Source organism: Psammomys obesus, unplaced genomic scaffold, assembly GCF_907164565.1.
Source record: "Psammomys obesus unplaced genomic scaffold, mPsaObe1.curated_primary_1811, whole genome shotgun sequence".
NCBI lineage: Eukaryota > Metazoa > Chordata > Mammalia > Rodentia > Muridae > Psammomys > Psammomys obesus.
Window position 1 is genome coordinate 11,777,553 of NW_026596064.1, and position 20,368 is coordinate 11,797,920.

The 20,368-nt window shown below is 42.2% G+C and overlaps 1 protein-coding gene and 1 non-coding gene across 3 annotated transcripts in view; one reads left to right on the forward strand and one right to left on the reverse strand.

The window, feature by feature from the left end:
• Pcyt1a (phosphate cytidylyltransferase 1A, choline) overlaps positions 1–20,368 on the forward strand; it is a 47,034-nt gene that overhangs the window by 13,802 nt on the left and 12,864 nt on the right. For both annotated transcript variants that reach the window (XM_055624872.1, XM_055624873.1), the window contains exons 2-3: positions 8,843–8,969; positions 13,902–14,001. In XM_055624872.1, coding sequence (XP_055480847.1) covers positions 8,853–8,969; positions 13,902–14,001 — 217 coding nt within the window. In that variant the 5' untranslated portion in view covers positions 8,843–8,852. The remainder of the gene's footprint in view (positions 1–8,842; positions 8,970–13,901; positions 14,002–20,368) is intronic.
• Positions 12,045–12,147, reverse strand: LOC129689867 (U6 spliceosomal RNA). Its single transcript, XR_008722191.1, has one exon. It is a non-coding gene; the product is annotated as a U6 spliceosomal RNA (small nuclear RNA).

Genomic DNA, 20,368 nt, shown 5'->3' on the forward strand with positions numbered 1-20,368 from the left:
AAGAAAGAAAGAAAGAAAGAAAGAAAGAAAGAAAGAAAGAAAGAAAGAAAGAAAGGAAGAAAGGAAGAAAGAAAGAAAAAAGAAAGAAGAAAGGTGTGGATAGGTCAAAGGGTTGGAGCACTAAGTTTTAATAACTGTAAAATGCTTTTGCCAGACAGGTGTTATGTAAATACTCAGTAAAGGTGATTTTGTTTTTCAAGACAGGGTTTCTCTTTGTAGCTCTGGTGTCCTGGAACTCTGTAGACCAAGCTACCCACTAGCCTCTAGTCCTTTGGTTAACACTGTTAACCAAACACTGGGATTAAAGGTGAGTGCCACCACTGCCCAGCTGTAAATAAATCTTAACCAGAAAAGGGGTCATTACCAGATTGAACCTCCAAACTGTCAACTAAAAAGCTTCTTTATGAATTAATCAGTTCAAGTATTTCATTATAGTAAAGCAAAATAGACAAATACAGAAAATTGGTATGAATGAGTGAGCTTGCTAATCACAGACTCTGCCCCTGGAGAAGGGATCAGCCATGTTTTATATACTGCCTAGTACGTCCCTGAGCTGTTTTGTATAGCAGCTACTTCAAAGGAGCAATAGGATTAGCTTACTAAACTACCACATTATAGCCTACCTTCACCGTTCTGCTGAGCTCAGCCTTTCTACTTTCAGTCTAGAAAAAGAAGAAATTTTCTTTGTTCTGTGGGCTCAGTATTTCCCACTGCAAGTGAGTATCATTACTACAGGATATTTCTTCTGGAATTGGTCTCAGTGTATTCCTACAGCAAAAAAGTGTGTTTTTACAGTTTATTACTCTCCAATCCCCTCTTTGCATGTGTGTGTGTGTGTGTGTGTGTGTGTGTGTGTGTGTGTGTGTGTGTCCGTGTCTGTGTGTCCCAGCAGGTGTATGTTTGGAAGGCAGAGGACAACTTTTGGGAGTCAGTATCTCTGTCAACCATGGGTTCCAGGGATCAGAGCTGGGTCATCAGGTTTGTGAGGCAGGTATTACCGAAATGTCACTGGCCCAGAAATGATTTTCTGTTGGAAACTGGATGAAAGGCCAGCCTTGTCACGCTCTGGCAAAGAAGTTACCAGGTTGGGTGCATAGCCTTTGGCTATGGAAAACTCAAATTAAGAATGATAGATTAGGTGAGGATGGTGATATGTGCCTTTAATTTCAGCACTTGGGAGGCAGAGGCAGGTGGATCTCGGTAAGTTCAAAGGCAACTTGGTCATGGTGAGTTCCAACAAGGCTAAGTAGAGAGATCCTGTCTCAAAAAATAAACCAAATAAAATATTGATTTATTTGGTAAAAAGGATTCTAGATTTGTCTGTCTGTCTTATCCTTTTTGTTTCCTGTGTGTGCTCTGCAAACTCTCTTACTACTGACTTGTATCCCCAGCTCTCTTTTTACTTTATATTTTGAGATACTATTTTACTAGTTACCCACTCTGGTCTCGACTCATTCTGTAGTTGAGACTGGCCTTGAGCTTCCAAATTTTCCTATCTCATCTTCCCAAGTAGCTGAGATTACAAGCCTTAATTATCAGGTCCAGGTTGTTGGAAAAGTTTTTTTTTTTTAAATTTTTATTATTTTATATGTATGGGTGTTTTGCCTGTGTGGATACTATGTATATGTGATGTCTGAAGAGACCAGAAGAGAGCATCATCTCTCTGGACTGGTGTTAAGATTGTGAGCCAGCATGCGGATGCTGGGAACTGAAGCCTGGTCTCCCAGAAGAACAGCCAGTGTTTTAACCACTGTGGTGGTTTGAATGGGAATGGTCCATAAATTTATATTGTTTGAAGATTTGATCCCCAGTTAGTGGAACTATTTGGAAAGGATTAGGAGGTGTGGCCTTGTTAGAGGAAGTGTGTCATTGAGGGTGGGCTTTGTGGTTTCAAAAGCTGATGCCAGGCCCAGTTTCTCTCTTTCTCTGCCCTCTGCCTGTGGATCAGTATGTAAAGCTTTCAGCTATTGTTAGCACAGTGTCTGTCTACTTCCTTAAAATTGCAAGCCAGCCCCAAAGTAAATGCTTTCGTTATAAGAGTTGCCTTGGCCACAGCAATAGAATAGTGACTAAATGGTGCATACCTGTAATCCCAGCACTCAGGAGGCAGAGGTAGATGAATCTTTGAGTTTGAGACCAGTTTGGTCCACAGAGTGAGTTTCAGGACAGCCAGGGCTGTCTTTAAAAAAAAAAACAAAAACCCCAAAATGAAAAAAAGGAAGAAAGAAAAAGGAAAAGCAACTAACAACCACTGAGCTATCTCTCCAGATCCTGGTAGAAGGGGTTTTAAAAGAACAATGAATCCCTCTTGAGAAACAGGTATTATTGGTTCTTTTTACCCAGATTTACAGTGAGGCTAAGGAGCAAAGGAAGCAAGGTAGAAAGACTTGGAAGATATACAGCCAGAGAGGGAGCAAAGGAAGATCATGAAAGGGTGCATCCAGGTAGCTGTGTGCTGCAGAGTGATGCTGCTTAGCTGGGGACAATTGGAAAGGCTTAGAGTGTAGCTCAGAAATTAGGTTATTCCTCCATCACAGGCCCAGAGGACTTGCAGAACAGAATTATTGTAGCAAGTGCCCTGTGCAGGAGGTGGCTTAGATTCATTTTCCTGTTTCCGACTGGCCAAGCACTTTGTGTCTGCACCAGGAATCACATGGGTCTAGGCACAGCTTGTACTTTGGTGTCTGTGTGCTGAGTATGTGGGTATGCAGAATGCAAAGGTTATTAGGGTCATGGTGGTTCCTACCCACATTTCAAGGAAAGCCTAGGAGGCCAGGCAGAAGTCTCTCACAGGGTAGGAACTTCTCAGAGCGTGCAGATAGGCAGGCCATTTCTGGTGTAGTCGGCAGTTGAGCATTGTTGGGACCCCTAAAGTGTGAAGTGCCTGCCAGGCAGAGCTTCCAGCAGCGTAGAAAACCAGCCCCAGGTGATAAGCAGCAAAGTCTTGGGGACTCACTCCTCAGCAAAGTGAGAACGATGTGGGCTTGGGCTTCATCAGCTAGTGTTTTCCTTGCTGCCTTTCAGAGTGACCTTGGATGCTTGTTCCTTCCTACTTATCTCATTTTCTTTTGGAACAGGACTGTCTCTTCTGTCCCTGCCCCACTGTTTTATCTTGGGTATATGTGACTTGCTTATTGTTTAGAGGGACTCACAGATAGAAGTAGTTGCCTGGGGTTTCAGATGAGACTTGGGACTTGTACATGCCCTGGGACTTGTTAGGACGTTGGCTGTGGAGTGCAGTGAAAGCATTTTGCATTGTGAGGTGATAAGGACATGGATTGAGTTGTAGCTACCACGATTGCTCCTAAGTAGCCATACCTAATCTTTTTGCCTCCTTTCCAGCAAACCATGAATGAATAGAAATCACCAGTCACATGTAGGGATTTACCATAGGACCCTTGATCCAGAGACACTCCTGACTCTTTAGTAATTTCCTTAAGATAAAGTGGGCACATTCCAGCCATGAGAAAGTCACCTTTCCCCTGACCCATAAGTAATACCCACCACCACCCGAATTGCAGGCTTTAACTGGTCTTGATGCTGACCTATGACCATACTTCTGAAAGCAAGTCTTCCGGTAAGTTGTATTCTGTATAGCCTAGGTCTCTTTGCTTCTTTCCTTAGCCTCATGGTTCCTCGAGGCTGGTCCTCACATAGTAGGACTGGGTTGTTTCAGAATAGGCAGATATGAACTTTGGGGACGACAGGCATATGGCTGTGGTTTAGGTAGGCTTTGAGCGGGTCCCTTAGGGTTCCTATGTGGAGTATGGTTCTTAGTGTGGGAGTGTGATGATGGGACCGTTAAGAATGGAGCCTCGGGGCTGCACAGATAGCTCAGAGGTTAAGAACACTGTCTTCTCTTCCAGAGGTTCTGAGTTCAATTACCAGCAACCACGTGGTGGCTTGCATCCATCTATACCCTCTTCTACTGCCATGCAGGTGCACATGCAGATAGAGCACGCATATACATAAAATAAATAAATAAAAATTTTAAAAATGAGATGGAGCCTAATGGGAGGTTTCTGGGGGCTCTGCCCCTCAGCAGAAATTAAGGTAGGTCTATGGGGCCCAAAATTTCTTCAGAAACTTGTATAGGAAAAGCAGCCTTAGCCTCTCCCTGTGAGTTCTGCCTTTTGAATGTGTTTCCATCATTGTGATGCCATCTGCCGTTAGCCCTCAGCAGAACATGACTAAATCAGTATTGGACCTGAGAGGGATGGGTGGGTTACAAGGTGGCATAGGGAAAGGGGTAGAGATGCTAATGTTCTTAAATCTGATATCACAGATGTATCAATATGCAATATACATGTTTGTTTTTTGTGACAAAGACTCTATGTTGCCATGACTGTCCTGGAACTTTATGTAGACCAGGCTCGCCTCAAACTCAGAGATCGCCAGCTTTTGCTTCCAGGTACTGGGATTAAAGGCCTATGTTACTACACCTAGCCTTGTAGTTATATATTTTTTAATATATATAATATATATTTTATATATTTCAAATGATTTATTTAATTTTGTTTTATGTGTAAAGGTGTCAGATCCCTTGGAAGGCAATACAGACAGTTGTGAGCTGCCATGTGGGTGCTGGGAATTGAACCTGGGTCCTTTGGAAGAGCAGACAGTGCTCTTAACCACTGAGCCATCTCTCCAGCCCCTATTTTTTAAGTTACATTTTGATTTTTTAATTTATTTTTATTATTTTAATTATGTATATATGTGTGTGCCTGTTTGTGGGTGTGTGCATGTGAGTTTAGTGTGAAAGAGGCCAGAAGCACAAGATCCCTCTGAAGTTGGAATTCCAGAAAATTATTAGTTGCCTGATGTGGGTCCTGGGCACTGAACTGGGGTCCTCTGGAAGAACAGTCCGCCTCCTTAATCACTGAGCTATATTCCAGTCCTCTTGTACAGTTTATAATGAATGTCAGTTAGACCTCAGTAGAGTTGTAAAAATACAGCATGCGTTATACACATGCTATGTGCGTATGCTATACAGTGCCTGACCATGGGTTATGTAGCACCTGTTAGGATTCCATACATTGGGACTAGAAGGAACTAGTTTCTTGAGACTCCAGAGAACTCATATGAGGGCTGATCTGTGCAGGAAATTGTAGAGATTTTTAAAATAAATGTTTTATTTTGAGAAGGAAATAAAGTCTGTGGAGAAGTTGCAGGAATACTGGGATGAATTTCCTTGTGCTCTAGCTACTGTCAGGCTTCACTGTTTTTCTCACTTTGGGAATCCAACCCAGGACCTTGTGGCTGGTAGGGAAGTGCTCACCACTGAGTTACATTTCAGCTCTGCTTTTTTGTAGAGATTATACGCATTTTCCTTGTCTGCTCTTCCTCCATTTGTGTGGGAGGAAAATAATCGTGGATAACTCCCATATGCCTCACCAAGGTGCATATGTTGCAAACATTTGGCCATTGTCAAAATATAATATTTTCTATCTTCTGCTTCCCCTCTCTCCTTGTAAATTGTGATTTCGTGATTTTTATTTTGGTTACTTCAGTGTATGGCTCCTTAAAACAAGTAGCCTGTGGCAGCATAATCACCGAGTTCTGGAGGGTCAGCTTCTCAGCCTTTCATGGTTTTTTCATGACTAACAGCTTTTGAAGACTATAGGCTCCTTGTGAACATCCTTCAGTTAAGGTTCGTCTGCTTGTTTCTTTCTGACACATGGGTTAGGTATGTCCTTAGTGCCTCATACCAGGAAGGATTATGGGTGTTTTTTCCCCTGCTATCAAGACAACCCCTTTCCCTTTGTGATTAATAATTAATCAATGGAGAGATGTTTTGACATTGTGTAAATATCTTGTTCTGTAGCAAATGTCACATGGTGGATTTGGAATCCTTTATCAAACATTCTAAAGGTGAAACCCTGCATGTGGCTTCCATGTATCAATTGAAGGCTCCTTGAAATAGTTGCTACCTGCATTTAATTTTATTACATTTATTAATTTTTTTTTACGTCTTCATTTATTTATGGGAGGTGTGTGCATGCGTGGAGGTCAAAGGACAACTTGCAAGAGCCAGTTGTCTCCTTCACCATGTGGAACCTGGACATCGAACCTAGGTCATTAGGCTTGGCAGTGGGGACTTTTACTCACTGAGTCGCCTCACCAGCCTGCATTTTATTTCAATTGGCCAGTAATAATTGTGTATAGATATACATATACTGTGATCTGTGTTTGTGGTCCTGGAAGTGGAAACAAGTGCCTTTGCAAGTAGGCGAGTCTACTACTGAGATATATTTTTTGTGAGACAAGGTCTTGCTATATAGCTCAGACCGTCACAGAACTTACTGTATGGGCCAGGCTGGCCTTGAACTCATCATTCTTCAGCCTTTGACACCCAAGTATTGAAATTATAGGCCTGCATCACTAGGCCTGGCATACTGTGATGTTTTATAAGTGTGCTGGTTAGTTTTTGTCAACTTAACACAAAAAATACGATCACATGGAAGAGGAAACCTCATCTGAGTAATTGAACAGATGCTTATAGAAGAGCCCAGTGATAAGCAAGTTAGAAACTGGACTGCGGCCATTCTTAGCAAGCCTCTCGGATCAGCGCATATTTGGGAAAATAATTGTTAACTGGGAGAACTTAGTGTTGGCAGCACTGAGCCTTCTTCCATGTCAATTTGCATCTGTAATGAAAGGCAGTTTCTGGGCGGGTTCCTCTGTCACTCTAGACTACTATCTCTCTATGTCAGGCTCCTGCTTAGCCATGACTCACAGGGTGTCGCCTTCAGCCTCTCAAGAATCAGGCCAGGTTTCTTGTAGGTGTTGCCACATTTCCACATGGACTTGAGCGGTGGGAAGGAAAGTGAAGCGCAGCTGCAGCTGCTCAGAGCAGCTTGTCGGAGAGGGCTTACAGAGAGGGCTTACAGGGGGCATCGAGGCAAAGTGGAATGGCCCCATTCTGTCTGGCTTCTGTTCTCCTCTTTGTTCAGAGGATTTTCCACAGTCCATTCATCATCTTAGGCAGAAATGACATTTGATTATAGAGCTTCTTCTCTCCTGGTTCTGGCTCATGCCTAACAATTCTTCATTTAAAAGAAAGTAATTGCTTTATGCAGATTTTATTACCCAAGAAGAATACAAATTTTGGGTTAACAGGGTGGTTCATTGGGTCGCTAGACCCGACAATCTGAGTTCAATTCCAGGACTTGTGTGGTAGGAGGGAACTAGCTCCCACCAATTGTCCTCTGACCTCTGCCACATATATGTATGTGTATATGTGTATGTGCGCACACACAAGTAAATAAATAATAAAAAAATTAATGCAAATATTCCCACTGAGACTATTGAGGTAGCAAAAGCCCATGTCTAAACAGGATCATTGATGCTTTTCACTCTCATGATAGGTCAGTGTTAGAAACTCTCAGCTAAATTAGACAGAAAAGTGAGTTGTTCTTTTAGAGAAAGAGATTTTGTGTGTTTTGTGTAAGGGAATGTTAAGTTATAACATGGCTTTTCTGTCAGGAGATCACATCCAAAGACCTAGGTCTGTGTGATATGACTGGCAATAGATCACATCCAAAGATCTTCTAGGTCTGTGTGAATACAAACATGCCTTTAGTCCAGGAGACAGAGGCAAGCAGATCTGAGTTTTGGTAAAGCAACTTAGGGGCAATGTAGAAAGGAGGAGGCAGTTTTTACCAGGAGAGTTTTACAGAGAGAGGTTGAAGGCAGACCAAGCCAGAGAATGAAGAGGGAGCCAGAAGATTAGCGCAGATTGCTGGAGTTAGTTTGAGGATAAGCAGAGCAATTCGGGGACTGAGAGAGAAGCCAGATTGAATAAGTTAGCTGGGAGAGGAGTTTGAGCCAAAAGAGCTAAAGTTGAACCAGCCAGTTATGAGCTCAGAAAGAACAAGAAAGGATGAGCTTGTGAGCTTATTAATCATCTCAGAGGAGGCAAACATTCTAGGCCTAGGTTAGACTGTACAGAGGCCAGAAGCTTCCAGGACTAGGCCTAGGTTAGCAGAAGGAGGCAGTAAGCCTCTGAGACAACAATTGAAACAAGTGAATAAAAGGAATAAAAGTTCCATTTATAGTCTTATAACCTGGAAATTCTAAACCAGCTTGAGGAAGTGACCCTGAAAGAAGAAAAAAATGGCATGGTGACTACAATTGTAATCCCAATACTAGAAGGCTGAGGCAAGAGTATTTAACCAAAGACAACTTTTCACTTTGCCCCTACTGTATTTCTATATAGCTACAAAGAGTATAAGCTGGGAGTGGTGAGGCATTCCTGTAATTCTAGCATCTGGAAGGTAGAGGTGGGAGGAACATCACAAGTCTGAGGCTGTGCTGATCTACATGTTGAGTTTTAGACCAGCCAGTGCTACATAATGGGACCCTGTCTCAACCTCCTGATATACACCCACATGCACACAGTCTGTATAGGTTGAACATTCCCCAGTCTGCTAAGAATACTTCACAGTGTTTTGTATTTTGGGGTTTCAGGTTAAGAATTTGTAATCAGTAGTCTAATTTCGCAAATTTAAAAAAACCTTGAAATGTATACTTCTGGTCACAAGCATTTCAGCTAATGCAATTTGAATAGGCATCTTCCCATCTTCCTCAGCCAAGCTGTTACAGCCCTCTGCACACAGTTAAGATGTGAAATGGGCAGTGCGTAGGCTGCAGTGCTGGGAGGAGTTTCAAGGTCAGGAGGTTAACTGTGGCCGTTGTTCCATAGTGGTGTTTCATGAATCCTCGTTTTTTGCTGGTGGCTCATCTTGGGGAACTGTATGCTTTGTAATCAACATTTTGCTGAACGTATTCATGTCTCTGAAATACTTGTTCAGACATTTTTTTACTTCTTGTTTTTGAGCAGTTAAAAGAAGATGGATGCACAGAGTTCAGCTAAAGTCAATTCGAGGAAGAGGAGGAAAGAGGCACCCGGCCCTAATGGAGCCACAGAGGAAGATGGAATTCCTTCAAAACTGCAGCGCTGCGCAGTTGTAAGTGAGGAGCTGTGCCCGGAACACCTGGTGGTGGAGGTGGAAAGCCGCGGAACATTGATGACATTGGTGTTAGTGTCCTTAAGTAATGGGAAGACCTCAGCATACGCGAGAAAGCTGTTATACTTTCTTGCCACATGAATTACAACTCAGGTGTAGGAGCTTTAAAAGGGGGTTGAAAATCAAAGTGGTTGAGAAAATTTGGACAATGTGCAAGTAATTGGCTAGAAATCAAATCTGTAGTAGCAAAATAGAGAAGCTGCGGTTCTGGCTGGTGATTGGGTCTGGGTATCATCTTATGGTGTCAATGACCTGTGTCCTCCTGTCCTTTCTGTGCCATTCTTTTACTGCTGGGCACATCCATCATTGTCTCCTTCATATACCTCCATCTCTGGGACATTGGTGACATACTTTCTAACACCGTTTCCAACTTCCTGCCTTGTCTCAGCTTGGTACCTTTTTAAAGCTTCTCTTAAAAAAAAAAAAAATATATATATATATATATATATATATATATATATATATTTATGTCTATCTATCTATCTATCTATCTATCATCTATCTATCATCTATCTATCTATCAAAAAACACTGGAGATCATTACAGTTACTGTTGCGCCACAATATTATACTGAAGTCCATGTTTCAAATGTTCCTGTTTCATTACCTCTATTGACCACAGTCATTTATCAAATTACTTTGCTCATTACTTCTGAAGCTTTCTGTTTCAAAGGGGAAAATGTTTCTACTCTGAAACAAACTGGTGCTTCCTCTGGGTTTTTTGTTTGTTTGTTTGTTTTAAAAGATTTTGGTTTTTTTTTTTTGTTTGTTTGAGATGGGGTCTCGAATACTGACCTTAAAGTCATGACAGTTCTCTCGCCTCTGCCTCCTAAACCTGGGATTACTGGCATGAAGCCATCATGCCTCACTCAATACTTCCTCTTAAACAATAGTACCATCTCATCCCCACAAGTAGCCGGGTGTTCTAGGCCTGGTGTTGATACAGGTAGGGACAAATGGACCCTTTTCCATTGCTGCTGTGACAGTCACAAGGTAGTGTAGGTGAACAACATTCTGGAGAGTAGAAGTGTGCGGTAGGTGTTAGAGGGCTAACAGCAGTGTTGGCAGAGTGGGGAATGCTAGGGGAAAATCTGTTCCCTTTTGTTTTTTCCTCCAGAGGCTGTTGACGTTGCCTCGCTCATGGTGCTGAACAACAGCGACACTGTTCTGTTGCTTCTGTCATCACATCGCCTCTGGTTTTTAGCTTCCCCACCTTCTATTTACAACATATTTTGGGGGAGATTTCTTTTGCCATATCCATGTTATCCAGAATAATTTTCCTGCCCTGGCTGCTTAAATTTAGCCATATTCATAAAAACCCCTTTTGCCATATAAGGTGACACTGTCGCTGGCTCCATAAAATAAAATGTGGACATTTTAAATTTCTTGTTATTTTTTTGAGACAGAGTTTCTCTGTGTAGCTCTGGCTATCTTGGAACTCATTCTGTAGACCAGGCTTGGCCTTGAACTCACAGAGGTCCACCTGCCCCTCCCTCCCAAGTGCTGGGAGTAAAGGCGTCTGCCACCACCACCCAGCTTATTTTGTTTCTTGAGATAAGGTTTTTGGCGGTCCTGGAATTTTGTAGACCAGGCTGGCCCCAAACTTAGAGATATCCACCTGCCTGTGCTTCCTGAGTGCTGGGAATAAAGGCATACACCACCATGCCTGGCAAAATGTGGACATTTTTAGACAGTATGATTCTACATGTCAGAGAAAACTCAGAAGATGGCTTAGTAGTGACCAAAATAAGGCATTTTACCAGCTGTATTTATTCCCAGCACACCAGTGCTCTAGTACTCTAGAGGCAGAGACCTCTGGGTTCGAATTCTGCCTGGTCTTCTGGAGCGGAGGCCAGTAAACACTACAGGCGGGGCAATGATGGCACAGGCCTTTATAGGAGGTGGAGGCAGGGGTCTCCGAGCTGCAGGCCAGCCTGGTCTACAGAGCAAATTCCAGGACAGCCAGGGCCACACAGAGAAACCCTGTTTCAAAAGGCCAAAAGAAAACAAAGAAACAAAACCTAGGGCATTGTTGATTTCTGAAAGTTTCTCAGAATACAGACTAAAGGGACGGCAGTGGTTCTAGCTCAGCTGGACCACCTGGAGTAGGGACAGCTTCTAGCCGCAAAGTTCCAGGCTCTACCGAGGAGCAGGGCAGAGCTCTGTCTGTTTGGAGAAGTGGGCTTTGAAAAGACTTAAATTCCTTAGAACCCGAGGAATATCATGGCTTTAAATTACTTTGCTTCATAGATTCCTGTAAAATGAATTCGGTATTGCTATCCCCATCTCCTGGCTATGCGCCAGCTGTTTAGCCTTGCCTAATGGCCCCACTCACCCACCATGCTGACTGACCCCGTAGGGAAGAGCATCGCTGAAGCACATTGTCATTGCTAGTGTACACTCTCAACCCTTTTGCAGTCTGTAGCAAAAGCAAACGAGATTTTCCTTCTCTTGTAGCAGCTACATGGAACTATAATTGATATATCATATGACCTATCTCACAGTTGACCTACCCCAGCAATTTTGTACTTTTCTGTGGATTCACAGGGAGTTCTTTAAATCATTACCATAAACAATTTTAGAGTATATTTACTATTCCAACAGAAGTCTTGCATCTACTGGCAAATCAGTCATTTCTGTTCAGCTTTTGTAAGCCACTAGTGTTTCTGCCCCTATGGTGTTGCTTTGTCTAGACGTTATATATAAATGAAAATATGCTATATGTGGTTGGCCTTTTCCACTGAACACATACCTTTGTTCTTTTTTAAAATTTTAGTTTATTAACTTTACATCCCACAGGTGTCTCCTCCTTCCTCTCCTCCCAATTGCCCCCTTCTCCTTCTTCCTCCTTCCCCTCTCCTTTTCCCCCTAGAAAAAGGGAGTCCCCTCTCCCCGTATCAACTCTCCCCAGCACATCAAGTCACATCAGGCCGGAGCGTACCCTCATCCCCTGTGGCCAGGCAAGGCAGTGCTGCCCAGTGGGATGTGATCCAAAAGCCGGCGATAGAGTCCATGTAAATGTATGGAACGCTTCATGAATTTGCGTGTCATTCTTGCTCAGGGGCCATGTTAATCTCTGTATCGCTCCAATTTTACTATGTGTTGCGGAAGCGAGAAGCACTGGCTATGTTTTTAGGATTAACTCGTGTTGTGGTATGTGGCACTGCTTAATTTCTCATTGCTAAATAACATTTCATCTTGAACTGTACCACATTTATTTCTGCACTTACCTGTTGATGTTTGAGTAGAGCAAACAATATTATATTGCATACAGTATGCTATCAAGGCAGTGGCTCCCAGACTTCCTGTGACCCTTTAATGTTGTGGTGACCCCCACCCATAACATTATTTATTTGCTATTTGACAACTGTAATTTTGATACTGTTATGAATAGAAATTTAAAGATCTGATACACAAGATATCTGCTATTGCAACCCCAGAGGGGTCTTGACCCACAGGTTGAGAACTGCTGCTGCACCCTAATTTAAAAGAAAATTCTGAGCTGGGCGTGGCATTGCACGCCTTTATTCTCAGTACCTGGGAGGCAGCAGCAGGCAGATCACTGTGAGTTTGAGGCCAGCCTGGTTTACAAATCAAGTCCAGGGGAGCCAAGGCTACACAGAGGAACCCTGTCTCGAAAAGAAAAAAAAAATATGCAAAAACCCTAGAACTCATATGATATGTAATTATCTTTCAACATTATAAGAGTATGAGTTATGAGGAATTAGGGAAGGATATTTATCTTTTCATTTTTCAGTGTTGTACCAGAAGTTCTAATGGCAATACATGGTGCTAAAAGGAAATAAAACATCCAGATTGAAAAGAACTGCCTTAAATTGTACTTGTTCACAGATGATGTTATCTCATATATAAAGAGTCATAAGGAACCAACAAAACATGACAACCACTAAAATTAATAGGTAAAGCCAGGCATGGTGGCACACACCCGTAATCCCAGCGTTTAGGAGGTAGAGGTGAAAGGATCAGGAGTCCAGAGACCCTTTTCCAAGCAAAACAAACCCAGTAGTTGAGTTATGCCAAGTTACAGGAGCAATATGCAGAAATATGCAGAAGTCCACTGTAGTCACATGTATACATCAATTGCCTCTCTGTAAACGAATCAGAAACAACCTAAAAAGCTTTTGTTTTCCAGGTTCTATTCAGTATAGCATGTGCTAGAAATAATCTTAGGAATAAATTGAATAAAATCTCCAAAGCAAAGCCATGTATGGAGAGACAAGCACACCCACACTCTGGCCTCTGCTTTGCCTCTTTTTTACATGTGGTTCTTTCTCACAACTCCTCTGACCCCTGTTTCCTCTGTCGATGGAGGAGCCTGCTGGAGCACTCCTTGCCTCCAAGGAGCACTTGAACATAATCATATAGGAAGCATTGAGAGCCAGGGGGACACTGAGGAGCTGCTTGCCTTCCTGTTCTCGGGTTGAAGCAATACAGAATGCACGTGGTCACCCTGAAGTTTTGTCACAGGGTCCACAGTCTGCTGTTCCACCATGTTTCGGGGAAGCCATCATGCCAGGCCCAGTTTCTGGGGACTGTGCATAGGTTGCCAGTCAGATTGCTCAGTGTTAGCCCAAAACCACCAGAAGACATTTGCTCTTCGTGCGTGGTTTACTCAGTCTGAGGAGGGTTGCAGCTTGCACTCTTCACTTTGGAATACTTTTTTTGATTCTGTGTTGTAGACCAGGCTGGCCTTGAACTCACAGCACTCCACCTGGCTCTGCCTCCCCAAATGCTGGGATCACAGGCATGCGCCACCACACCTGGCCTGAGTGTTCTTTAAAGCTACATTACTTTGAGTACTTCCTTGAACATCATTGAATTTAACTTAATTTTCTGTCGCGTTCTTGTTCAGGGCTTACGGCAGCCAGCTCCTTTTTCTGATGAAATTGAAGTTGACTTTAGTAAGCCCTATGTCAGGGTAACTATGGAAGAGGCCTGCAGAGGAACTCCTTGTAAGTAACTATTCACTATTTGTCTGCTACAGTGTTGAGCATGCTGGTCTACCTCAGTGTTCCGTTGGTGGGGATAACTTCACTCTGTACAACTTTAAGTTGTTTTTTTTTCCCCTTGGTATACATTTGTTTCCTGGGTGGTTGGCATGGCTGTCATGAAACAAAAAACAAAACAAAACACCACCACCACCAAACCCCTCACAACTAGTAGCCTGATGGCTGAGAATGTCAACTCATTGGTAGGGTGCCTGCCTTGCATTTCAGGTCCCTGGGTTTGAGCCCTGTTGTGGCGGAAAAGAAAGGACAGGTGCCGGCTTTAACTAGGTTGTGTCTTGTTTGCTTATTGGTTTTGTGGTACAGGGAAATCAAACTTAGATCCTTGCTCACGCTGGGCATGTATTTCTTTCCCTATGATTTTGTGTCTGTTTTTGTAAATATCTAATAATCAATATATCAAACTGTCATACGGTTTCAGAATTTTTTCCACAGTTTCTTCCTATAGTGTCAGTCAGCTGTGGTGTTAGTGATTGATAGAAGACAAATATCCCAAGTTAGGAGAGAGTCATCACTTAATTTTATGTTTAGTGATATCATTATATGCTTTTTAAAAGACTTGCTTTCTTCTTTTGAAAGCCCCTTTTCTTTGTTTATATATTTAATTTATATTGTTAGTTAATAATTTTGTGATTTATTTTTAGTGAGCACTCTTGTGCTGCATGTCTGTCTATATGTGTATGTATACATGCTGGATATATGGGCACAATTGTGTGAATACTGTGTATATGGGCATGTGTGCCACAGAGCACATGCGTGGAAGTCAGAGGACATTGTGGAGTGAGTTCTTTCCTTGCACCTTCATGTGGGTTCTGGAGATCAAATTCCTGTCACCAGGCTGTCGACAGTTGATTTTGGAGATTGCCACAAATAGAAGTACTCAATGTGGGAACGTACACCTCTTAATCTCTCAGCTTCGAGGTGGAGGCAGGAGGATCATTCAGATCATCTTTGGGTACCACATAGCAAATTTGAGGCCAGCTTGAAGTTGAGACCCTTTCTCTAAAACCCACCTACTCTGGGCCTAGAGAGATGACTCACCCATTAACTACAGCTTTCTTGACATCCTTTCTGGCCTCTGTGGGCAGTGCATGCACAAGACGTACAGACATGGCTAGTCCCAGCACTTGGGAGGCAGAGACAGAGAGATCTCTGTGAATTCAAGGCCAACCTGGTCTATATAGTGAGTCCAGGATAGCCAGGGCCATATGAGACCCTGACTGGAAAATAACAAAACAAACAAAGGTGCATAATGCAGACAAAACACCTATATACAAAAAAACCAAACAAACAAATAAAAAGAAACAAAATAGACCACCTGCCCATACAGACAAATGAACCTCTTAAGCGTTTATTGTAAATACTAAGTCACACAGGCGGCTATTCTTCCTGTCTTTTTTTATAAATCTCTTGTTCTTTCTTTACTTTTTTCTAATTCTTTTTCCCGTCCTGCTTACTGTGATAACTGTTCTGTCTGCTCTGCAGATGTAGGGCTGAACTTATCTCCGGGCAATCTCAAAGAGAAAGAGGCCTTTACAACCACAGTGCATTCTCATACGTGTGTGTACATGCCCCTTTATCATTGTTCCTGGTTGGCCTAGAGCTCTGTGCACACCTGACCAGGCTGGCCTGGAATTAACTCACAGGAATCCATCTGCCTCTGCCCTTTCACCCCTACCCCAGCATTGGGGTTAAACTGCCATTCCTGCATGTGATTCCTTTTGTTTTAGGGTTTTTTTTGTTTTTTTTTTTTTTAACACAATGTCTCTCCATGTAGCCCTGGCTGTCCTGGAACTCCCTCTGTAGACCAGGCTGGACTCAATGCACAGAGGTCCCCGTCTGCGTCTGCCTCCAGAGTACTGGAATTAAAGGCATGCCCTGTGATTATTTATTTATTTTAATGTAAGTTTGTTGTTTGGTCTACTTGAATGTCTATGTGAGGGAGTCAGATCCACTGGAACTTGAATTATAGACAGCTGTGAGCTGTCATATGGGTGCTGGGCATTGAACCCAGGTCCTCTGAAAGAGCAATCAGTGATCTTTAACAGCTGAGTCATCTCTCCAGCCATGATGTGATTACTTCTTTTTTTTTATTCTCATGTTTTAAATTTTTTTTATTAATTACACTTTATGCACTTTGTATCCCCCCTGTAGCTCCCTTCCATGTGATTACTTCTTAATTGTGTTTCTGTTTGTTTGTTTGTTTCTAAGGAAAGAGTAGTAAAGTTTGACTAGAAATCATGCTGGACAGTGTCATTGCTAGACACAGCCAGAACTCATTGGCTGTCTTTTGGCTGTGTAAAATATTATAATCCCTAGATTACTAAAGCAACAATAATAAAAACCTAGTCCTTGAGATTTTTTTTTCTGCAGAAAGTATTTAGATATGGCTCATGTTGCACAACCTTTCTGACTCATGAAGAGAATTTAATTAATTTGTTTATTTATTGGGACAGGTTTTCGGTATGTAGCCTTTCAACTTTTTTAAAATTACATTTATCTCCGTGTTTTCTATGTCCGTATATGGTATGTATGCCACATTATGGGTGTTGAGGTCAGGGACAGCTTTCAGAAGTTGGTTCTCTTCTTCTACCGTATGTCTTAGGAATTGAACTCAAGTTAGCAGGCTGGTGGCAAGGACCTTTATCCACTCAGCCATCTTACTGGCCTGGAGGTCAAATTTCAAAATGGCAGCAGCTCATGTCTCACATTCAGACACAGGAACAGAACCTGTTGGAGTCAAGAAATGTTTATGGATTACATAATGATACACACTCAGAATTCAAACCTCACTTAGATCTGTTGACAGTTATTCAAATGTTGCCAGTTTATCTACAGAGCATCGTGGTACATTAAGAAACTGCAAATCTATGTAGCCGTAGGCTGGGAGAGTAGCACCTGTGGAAGAACATGGGCTTAGCACTCCGGAGACCCCGAGTTCAATGTTAGTGCTAACAGAACACAAAAGGAATATGTATTTAGTATTTTCAGAATCTTATCATATAGAAACACTGATGAATCTAATTATTTAAACATTTTAGAATAGAATTGTTTCTCTTTCTTCCTCTTGGTTTTTTGAGTCTGGGTTTCTCTGTGTAGTCCTGGCTATCCTTTAGCTCTAGACAGGTTGGCCTTGAACTCAGAGATCTATCTGCCTCTGTCTCCCAAGTGCTGGGATTAAATGTGTACACCATCACCTTCTGCTTAGAATATAATTACTAAATCATGTTTGAGATTGTCTTCTTTGTTGTATATTTGAAAAAATTAAGAAAGCAAGCAATTAGAGTCAATAGAAACCAAGAAGTAAAGCCAGCCTGCAATGAAAGAGCAAGTGTTAAAAGTGGAGCCAACCTCCAGGACTCTGCGTCTCCTCACCCCATGTGGAGCCGTGTTGCTCTTCGTAGACACTAAGCAGTGAGAGGCCTTTAGTGAAATTAATTTATTTTTATTTTTTACAAGTATGAGTGTTTTGCCTGCATGTATGTCTGTGTACCCTGTATATCCCTGGTGTCAGAGAAGGCCAAGAGAGAACATTGAGTCACTGAGAACTGGAGTTACAGGTGGTTTTAAGCTGCCATATAGGTTCTAGGAACAGAACTTGGGTCCTCTGAGGTGCTCTTAACTTCTGAGGTATCTCTCCTAGGTTTTAGGTGTAAGAAACAGGAACATAATCTCCTGTAAAGTTGGCCAGCTGGTTTGGCCTCTTGTTTTTCTCTTGCATGTTCATCTTGCTGTCTGTTGTCTTACACTATACAAGATTATATCCCTGTCACTGCAGGACAAGGAATAAAAGCAAGAAAGGCTCTTATGTCAGTTAGGATTCTAATTCAATTACTGATACGGGTATTCCCTCCCTGCCCTCTCCCCAAGGTTTTCACTAAGAAATTTAAGGGAGCTTAACAGGGAGGTTGGGTAATCTGGAACAAAAATCTAGTCAGAGATAAAAATATATAATACAACAGGTGAGCTCATCTTCAGACATTTATTGGAGGACAGTGAAATCCAGCAGTGTGTTTAACTCAGAGAGAAGGAGAACATGGGGAAAAGGCAGTGGTTGCCATGATTGATGTGTGAGAAGATATCTCAATAGACAGCGGATTGAAACTAGGTTTGGCATAGCTGGGGAGACATCTGCTGACTTAGCCAGACTTATTTAGAACCCAGAGAGTGACAAGAGGTTGCTCTTTCTAATCTGAGACAGGTGCCAGGCAGGCTGTGGTTTATTCATTTCAAGAATTGCTGCTGCCTGTGTCCCTCAAGACCTGTGCAACAGTGACCCCTTCTGGCCATTTGGTTAACATGCTAGCCTCTGTTTATCAAAGACTGAGGTGAGGCCTTCGGACCCTGAGCTGTCAAGGGTGGCCTGGAAGGGGCCCTGCAGAGGTCAAGTGTCGGTGTAGGATAGTTGGGAAAAGGTTCAGTGATGTTTGTTTTCTCTGTGTAGCTCTGGCTGTCCTAGACTCGCTTTGTAGACCAGGCTGGCCTCAAAGTCAGAGATCCACCTGCCTCTGCCCAAGTGAAGGGATTACAGACAAGCGCCACCACGCCTGGCTCCAATGATGTTTTATGGTGCTGGCAAACAGCATCCCTCAGTTCTCCTTTTTCATTCCCTAGATAGTGATTCTTCACCCGGACTGCCCCTTGCTTTGCCCTGGCTATCCTGCAATATGTTCATAGCTTTTATAGCTTAGCCTTTGCCTTTTAGGATCAAGTAAACTGCCGTCATAGCCCCTCAAGCCTTGCTTCAGAAAACCCAGTGTTAGTTTCATGAATTCAAGGATTTAAAAAAAAAAAAAAAAAAAAAACAATTGTATGATTTGTTTGTTTTGTTTTTGTTTTTCTTTGAGACAGGGTTTCTCTGTATATCCCTGGCTGTCCTGGAACTCACTCTGTAGACTAGGCTGGCCTTGAACTCGGAGATCTGCCTTCCAAGTGCTGGGGTTAAAGGCATGTGCCACCGCTACTCAGCTGATTATATGACTCATGTTTTATTTCACTTTGTCCTATGGATGAATAAACTTAGGCTAAAAGAGGAAGGAAGCTGGTTGAAAACTTGAGCTAACCTTCATATTCTATTATAGAATGATATTAAATATCTATCCTATAATTTTAAATATATTCTAGAACAAAGGTATAGCTCAGTGATAGAGCAGGTACAAGAATCCCTAGGTTTAGATCTCAGCATCAAAAAATTGAAAAAAGTCTTAGCATCAAAAGAAAAACACCCATGCTATTATTTTTATATTAGTGGGTTTTACTTTATTCTAAAATTTTGGGCCAGCAGGATGACTCAGTAAGTAAAGAAGCTTGCTGACAAGCCTGAGTCCTGCAAGCTCTCACCTGTTCTCTAGGTGTCACCATGGTATGCTTGCATATGCTCACTCTCTGTCTCTCTCTGTCACACACATACACACATGAAAGTAACATACCAGATAAAAGTAAAATAAACAGTTTATTGTATTACAAAATTAATACCTCTTGATGGTGTGGCATCCACAAAGCACTGAAAGAATGTAGTGTAAGATGGCTTCCTCTTAGCCTGGTCTCGTAGCCAGTGATGTCTCTCTGTATAGCAGCCAGGATGGTCAGTTTCTTATGGATATCTACGTTTTTAGTTTACACCTCCTCCCACCTTGTCATGGATTCGAGTTTCCAATGCAAACAATGCCACAATGAAAGGATATCTGAAAGACAGTTTTCTAGAATGAGAATGGCCAGGTCAAAGAGCCAAGTATTTGCCATTTGTCTTTTGATAAATATTGCTGAATTGCCTTAAAAAAAAAAAAAGAAAGAAATTATACCCCTATCAGCAATGTGTGATTCCTCAATTTAAAAATTACTCAGTTTAAAAATGTTTATGGATAAAGCTATTTTAAAAATCCAAACCTCTTGCCAACAGTTTTCCTCTTCTTTGATCCACAATCCTAGAGTTTTTAATTAGCAATAGTCATGCCCTGGATAAACCTCATTGGCTGAGATACCACTGTGCAAAGCTTACAGCCCTCAGGACAGGAGGAAGAATCTTCTTCAAGCTTTGGTTCTGTCCATCATATGGGGTTCTGGCCCTTCTTTCCTTAAAAGGTGGCAATGTTCCTATGTCTGCCCTCTGCTGCAAGAGTGAAATAGTTCCTCCTTTAGTGTCATAGTGGCCCAAGTTCCTTAGACTCCTGGGATTTTTCATGTAAAGCACAATGGGCAAAATACCAGTGTTTGTTTGTCCTTGGAATTGCTCTTATACAGTGGGAGATGATTTCCTAGCTTCTCTTTCTTTCTTTCTTTCTTTCTTTCTTTCTTTCTTTCTTTCTTTCTTTCT